Here is a 7192-nt window from a genome sequence, read left to right as displayed (position 1 = left end):
CGGTGTTGGGAGTTACAAGCCAGAGACGATCTTCCTCAGGGTAGGAATCATAGAAGTGCACCTTCTTTGCGCAGTCAAGGCCAGACAGGAGCACGAAATCGTCATCCTCGGTCTCTGACCCAGTCGACCCCTCATCATCATCATTTTGGTCTTCTCCGGGCTCACTCTGTTCATAGACGTCTTCGGCCTGAGAGTTCCCTTCGCTGTCGGCCTCATCATTCTCATCCCATAAGTCATTATTCTTGGCCTCATCACCTTCACTTTCGGCTTGGTTTGAAACGAGATCTGAGGAATCATCGTCATCGAGCTCTCTAAAATGAGAAATACTGACTCCTTCTCCGGTGCCACCTGCCATTCTCTCTAGAGAGAGAGGGTCAGAGATAGTACTTGTTTCAAGAATGGGGAGGGGCTTAGGAGCCTTCTTTCTGCTCAACGGCACTTTTCCCCCTCCCGGTTTACGGCCCTCAACGACGGTAGTAGCAACGATCTTCTCGTACTCCTCCATGTCATAGCCCTCTGGTATACCCAGATCGGAGGGAGGAGACGTGCGGCCGGACGATCTCTGACTGGCGGTAGTCTTGGCATGTCTCTGGTGAGGAGGGGGAGTAGACTTCTCCAATGAGGAAGAATTCTTAAGGAATTTCTTGTTGGGAGACATAACGACGATAAAGGAAGAGAACTGAAACAGTGATGCAACTAGAAAAAGAATAATTGAATGCGTAAAGCAAAGTTTGATCTCGGCCTGACAAATCCCAGAGAAATTTCGATAGACTGTTTAGGAAATTTTAAGAGTTAGAAAGAAATGCAAGAATAAGGGCTATTTATAGTAAAATTTTCAACACAAACATCAAAGCGGCACGTACCAAAAGTCCGAAGACTAAAAGACGTCTCAAGAGCTGGAAAAGCGACACATCAGCCTAGCGTGCTATGATTTTTCCAAGGAATCTTCTCCACTCTTACTTAGAATTAATGCCCAACTTCTACAACTATTGATGTGTACGGCTTCATCGTTAGTGAGAAACGGACAGACTCCCTCTCTAGGCAAACAAAACTCAAAATCCAGGTTAGGCCGATAAGGGCTCGGGGGCAAGATAGTCGGAGCAAGACAAGAAATGCTTGCTAACCGATGCCATCATATTGAGGATACAACTCCATGCTTAAATGAGACCCAAGTGTCCAATAAAAGCCCAAGACGAGCAGTATTTCTTCCATGAGATCGTTGCTCTCCTACAAGAAAGGGGGTAAATGATACGACAGGGGAGTTTAGGTAATTTTGACCATGGAGATGTAGGCAACCTCGACTTAGGACAGACTGGGTCCTTGCACGGCTACGTTCCCTTTACGAGGCCATGAGAGCCCGAGGGCACGAAGATCGTCGCCCTTGTCCTTCTTAAGAGGCCATGAGCGCCCAAAGCCGAAGAGACATATGGTCCCCATTCCGTACAGGTTGCTTTTATAGTATTGTGCGCCCAAGTAAACCCTAAAGTTTCCCTATATAAGACCCATCATGAATGTCTCATAAACAAGAAGAAGTGATTACACTAAGGCAAACTTCTCACTCTAGAAGAAAGACACTTCTCTCTCTAGACTTGAGTAACTCCATGCGGTCCTCGGCTGAAGTTAGGCTTCGTGGCGAGTCTTGCAGGCTAACTTCAGCCCGTAGACGTTCAAATCTTTTTTAACCTCTATTATGTTCTAAGTCATTCAAACTACCTCAAGACTAATCGGAGAAGGCGCATGCTCTCCACTACTATCTTGTTTCGCATCGCGACGGAACAACATCTGAACAATTTAGTTGTTCATGCTGTTTGAAAAATAATATGTGACCGTTTGAAGTAAGAATAGGAAAAAAAATACTGCGGGTATTTTAATAAAAAAATTAGAAAAAAATTTATATTATAATTTGGTTAGGAATAATTTTTTTAATAATATGCCGTTAGAATAGGAAGAAAGAAGATATGTCCATTTTAATTTGGAATAGAAATAAAATTATTATATTAGAAAAAAGTAATTGGTAGAATTTTATTGGGAATCATTATGTTTTTATTGTGTTTTGATTTCCTAACTAGAATAGGAACGGAAAATAATATATTTACTTAAAATTATAACTTGAAACCTAATTAAATTCAAAATTCTGAAATACATGTGTCAACAACTCGGAGTTAACATAAACAAGTCTATAACTCGAAATAGTAATTAATAAGCCTACAACTCGGAATTCAATTAAACAAGCCTACAATCCGCAATAGTAATAAACAAGCCAACAACTCGGAATTAACTTAAACAAGCCTACAACTCGAAATAGTAATAAACAAGCCTACAACTCAGAATAAAATTAAACATGCCTACAACTTGAAATTGTTTTAACAAGCCTACAGCTCGGAATTAACATAAACAAGCCTATAACTCGAAAATGTAATAAGCAAGCCTACAACTCGAAATTTAATTAAACCAAGCCTACAACTTGGAATAGTAATAAACAAGCCTACAACTAGGAACAGTTTTAATAAGCCTACAACTCAGAATTCACTTAAATAAGCCTACAACTCGAAATAGTAATAAACAAGCCTACAACTCGAAATTCACTTAAACAAGCCTACAACTGGAAATAGTAATTATTATATAATTCTTTTTATAATATATTTAAATTATTAATTTTTGAGGGAACGGATATCTGTCTAACAGACGGGCCCACTAACTTGTATATCCTAATAGTAAATGTATCTTGAAGTGAGACTAAGTGTAACTTCACATTGGGCATAGGGGACCAATTGAAGCAAATTTTCGAGATTAGGAATGGGTTGTTGAAGGATACAAAGAAATTAGTGATAAAGCAACTGTTATGAAGAAGACCACTTGAGAGAGAGATATAATGAGAGGAAGAAGATAAATTGATTTTTTCTCCTTTTTCAAGTTCGGTTCGATTTTGGTTGGGTTTTCGGTCCGAGTCATGATTTGATAGACAATAAAGTCTAAGTAGATTTTTTTTAACACGTCATTGACACGTGTCACACTTTGATTGGTTATAAGTGCCATATCAACGCAATTTAACGCCCGTTAGTGCAAAAGGATCAAATAGTGTAACGAAAACGTAAACGTTGGGACAAATGAGTGAACTTTATGTTTCAAGAGACGAAACGGTTCAGAGATGTTTAAACAGAGACCAAACAGTTACTTTTGCCGAAAAAAACACTATTAATATTTCTAAACCCCAAACCAAAATCATGTCATAACAAACTAGCTTTGTAAGGAAAGAGTGGATTCGGCAAATTACATTAGTGTTAGGAAATAGCAGTTGCTAATGGAAGTATGGAACAACTAGGATAAAATTATATACACAAGCTCGTTGCACCCTGTCCCACTCACAACATTCAAATCTAGGGCGACATTAAGTCACTTACAAACTTCTAAAACATCAAGCACCAATTTATTGATGCATTAAAACCGGCGAAAAATGTTCTTCTTCCTTCAATTGCTGTATAGAGTACATTTTACACTTTAAAGATTCATTTTACATGCATCAATATCAAGGTCAATAATTATGAAAACAAAGATTCGAGATTCCATTCAAGTTTTTGTCTTTGTACAAAAAAGCTTCATATTGTCATTTCGTCAATCGACCTTCGAGTTCGTCAGCCACCGCGGTGACGAAAACATTAAAAAACTTCGGCAATCTTACTTGCAAGAACACGATCTCGTCTTTCGATGTACCCAAACGGAAACCATCCTGCTTTTCCTTTGCATTCACCTTCTGCCCATCCATTATTTGCAACCTGTTTGATCAACCATAAAAAATTCCAGCACTCTAGACCTCATTTTAATAAATTATCTTACTCATTTATTTTACATTTAAAAATTGACATGTTTGGGACAAAGTAATAGTAACTAAATAAACTATAATTGAAATCAAGTTATTAACCTTCCGCACAACAACGTAGTCACCAACAGCTAAACTCAGCTCCACGTCTGATTCACCTTGATAAGAATTCATAACCTGAAAGTAAAACCATAGCCAAATTGAAGATACAAACAACGCACTAAATTAAACATTTAATGAAAAGATCCTAAAATGAGATCATAACAGCGATGCTGACCTCTCCCAAAAAGTAACCCATGTTGTCAGTTGACCCATTACTTTTTGGAGAAGTATATACACCATTTACTTCCTCATAAGTTGGAGGAGAAGGCATACTACTTTCCCTACTTGGAGTCGGAGGTGCTTCAATTTGCTGTCTCTCAGATGTCATCTATCACAGTACAAGTTGATCGTTAATCAAACCTAAATGATAACAATATACAAATTTTCCAAGCTAAGACAAATTAGAGAGTGAAAAAGTGCACACCTCTCCTTCAAGCTGATCAAGAATCTGAAGGGAACTTTGATGATAAGCACGTTCTGCTTCAACCTTCAGTTTTAAATGGATATTAAAAAGAAAACATTCAATATATACATGTTATGCGTGGCCCCAATTGTAACTTCAAAAGCATGTATATAATGAGAGTTCTATCTGCTAGTCCATACATGGTTACCAAATATAAACTCTGAGCTTCCTTACCCACCTGAATCATATTAGACAAATATATATATATATACACACACAAACTAGAGGGCGAGCCTTTGCGCAACCGGTTAAGGTTGCTCCTTTGTGGCCTGGAGGTCACGGGTTCGAGTCACGGAAACAGCCTCTTTGCAAATGCAAGGGGAAGGCTGCGTACTACGACATCCTCCCCCATACCCCCCAAAGTGTAGCTTTAGCACACCGGGGTTTGCCCTTTTTTTTTTATATATATATATACACAAACTCAACAAACCTTAAAATCTCAAACTAATCAAACTATGCTTTTGGTAATATAACATAAGAATAAAAAAAGGTAACTGAACTAGTGGAGGTTGCATTACCATAGCAATTAATCGCTGAAGAGCTAACCGCTGTTGTTGAGCCTCAACAGCAGACATTGCAGCAGCTGCCTCTTTCCCCAAAGTTTCCATGTTTGACTTCAAATCAAGAAACTTTGCTTCTGCAGCTTCCAGTTTCATTACACACTCAGTATTACCTGGTGCTTCCCTCACTCTTGCTTGTCGCTTAGAAACTTCAATAGCCTGTTGAGGGTTATATACAGGTATATCATACAACAATTAAACAAAGCAGAGGCTAAAGTACTTATGCAATTTTATTTTTTTTATGTATGTATAATCATATTGCACACATCTATAGAACGGCTCACACTCTAATACATTTCTAATCACAACAAAGAGATAAGGAACAAGTGAACAAATGTTTCTGAAATCATGACAATCACACTTCACTTTATAAGCCACCATCATATCTTAAGACGATCCTTACCAAAATGATGATTTTATAAATAATACCTGAGCTTCGGCTTCTTGTCGTATTCTATCATATCGTTGGGCCTGATGTCGAGCATCCTCAAGTGGGGCTCCCATGACCATTGCTCTTAACGGTTCTGCAACCTATTACCAACTTGCAAACATTTATATCATGGAAAGAAACTTAAAATTACAATATAGCTGAAGATATATGAATAAAAAGTGCCCAATGTACAAACCTGTGTACCAAGGGATTTCAATAAATTCCCACGCTCCTTCTCCATTTGAGCACACGCACGTCCAAAACTCAATCCAGCCTTTGACAATGTATTGCCACTGGTACATGTATATTCAGATCCATATTTTTTGCTATCGTCCGACAACTTTGTTCCTGTTGAAGAAGAATTATAAAGAAAACAATAAGTATATGTACTGGATATGAAGTCAAGGTAGACAACCAATGCAACATCAAAGCTTCCGCAGATCACCTATCTCAACTTGTTTGGACCCAGTAACAATATATCCTTCCACCCCACGAACAATGTCTCTTTGGAAGTGCTGAGAAATTAAAGGAACCTTGTGAGTTAGTCAATGAAGGGTTTATATGGGAAAAAATATTGGCAGCAAAAGTTAAAAAGAAACCTTGCCAGCACGTGTAGAAATGTAAAGCTTTTCCAGTTTCTGGTGCTGCTGGAGTTCTGCATCATTGGTATATTGGTTGTCTGAACCACCATATCCCCATTGTTTGAGAACAGCCTAAATGTAGCCAATAAAAACAAGTAAAAAGCTCATTCAGACCAAAAAGAAAATTTGAACAAGAGCATCATAATTTAAGTCACTCATATAATATAGAAGGTTAAGCTATTAAGTTGGCAGGATAAAGGGCTATTAAGAACAATCGTAATCACCAAGTTCCATCATAAGCTGAGGCATAAGTTAGACATGCCAAAGTCTGTAGAGCAGATAAAGATTGCATTCATCATAAGTGTCAAATAACATCTGGATCATATCTTCCTTGGATACTTGTGAAAGATTTAAGCACGGGCAAAATTATTCTATCCACTTTGATAATATAGAGCGGAACTCAATTACATTACATCATTTTTGTAATTATATGAACATGTAAAATACCAGTAAACGGAACTCCAACTATTGGCTGCAGAACTAATAAGTAAAATAACGATATGCTTCATCTCGTTTTTTATCTTCATCTGTCTAATAAAAAGTAGTAATAAACTCATCGTTTCCAAATTCCAAGCAATGGCCAAAGAAAGCTATCTATGGAGCAAGCAACATCAAAAGCAATTATATTATCGGATACACAGAGTGATGCATTTTTCAAATTCCAAGTACTAGATCCGGCATTCAACACAAGATGATGATTGATGACTGACTAGAGCTAATAACTGGATCTAATGATGCATGATTGTACGGAACAGTTATGGTTTTGAAAGATGGTTACCTGCTGTTGTCTTGCGACCTGTTCTCTTAATTTTGACGCTTGCTTTTTGATTGCTTCCATTCAAATTGGAGTTGGAATCTTCGAAATGGATATTTGCAGAGATGGAATGGAAGGAAATCTAAAACGTATTTATGTGTTGATTTGAAGATAGTCAGATTGATTAGATAGTCGTTCGAGCTTTGGAGATAAACTACACAATCAGTTTCAGTTGTACTTTACCGTTGAAGAGTTCGCTCTAATTTCACGTGAGGTTGGGATGAAAATACCCAAATCAATTCAAGTTCGTCGAACCGAACCGAACAAACTCAGCCGACTCTCTCCAGATGATAATAGATGATGTTTTGAAATATATTTAAAAATAATTTTTTTAATTATATGTTTGTAATATCCCTTATATTATG

General features: G+C 37.7%; 1 protein-coding gene across 3 annotated transcripts; it reads right to left on the bottom strand.

Moving 5' to 3' along the window:
* Nucleotides 1–3656: 3656 nt before the first annotated feature.
* On the bottom strand, nucleotides 3657–6851 carry LOC139883467 (SH3 domain-containing protein 2-like). 3 transcript variants are annotated; one of them, XM_071867642.1, is made up of 10 exons: nucleotides 6792–6851; nucleotides 5972–6085; nucleotides 5818–5887; nucleotides 5569–5720; nucleotides 5372–5473; nucleotides 4901–5101; nucleotides 4344–4406; nucleotides 4095–4247; nucleotides 3920–3994; nucleotides 3657–3773 (listed from the first exon to the last, which is right to left on the bottom strand). In XM_071867642.1, the coding sequence occupies exons 1-10, from the start codon at nucleotides 6849–6851 to the stop codon at nucleotides 3657–3659; spliced, it is 1107 nt and encodes a 368-aa protein (XP_071723743.1). The 3 variants fall into 3 exon arrangements, with proteins under 3 accessions (XP_071723743.1, XP_071723744.1, XP_071723745.1); XM_071867643.1 differs by having other exon boundaries at nucleotides 5972–6016; XM_071867644.1 differs by lacking the exon at nucleotides 4095–4247.
* Between the last annotated feature and the right edge of the window lie 341 nt (nucleotides 6852–7192).

Source organism: Rutidosis leptorrhynchoides, unplaced genomic scaffold (genome assembly GCF_046630445.1).
Source record: "Rutidosis leptorrhynchoides isolate AG116_Rl617_1_P2 unplaced genomic scaffold, CSIRO_AGI_Rlap_v1 contig404, whole genome shotgun sequence".
Classification (NCBI taxonomy): Eukaryota; Viridiplantae; Streptophyta; class Magnoliopsida; order Asterales; family Asteraceae; genus Rutidosis; species Rutidosis leptorrhynchoides.
This window is presented reverse-complemented; position numbering and strand designations above follow the sequence as displayed.

Bases quoted from the DNA above. Each gene is read 5' to 3' on its own strand.
- LOC139883467 (XM_071867642.1), bottom strand. From the start codon at position 6,851: ATGGAAGCAATCAAAAAGCAAGCGTCAAAATTAAGAGAACAGGTCGCA. The intron at 5,721-5,817 runs GTGATCTGCGGA...CTTCTTCAACAG, and splicing joins GTCCAAACAAGTTGAGATAG to GAACAAAGTTGTCGGACGAT. The intron at 5,102-5,371 runs GTATTATTTATA...AACCCTCAACAG, and splicing joins GACAAGAAGCCGAAGCTCAG to GCTATTGAAGTTTCTAAGCG.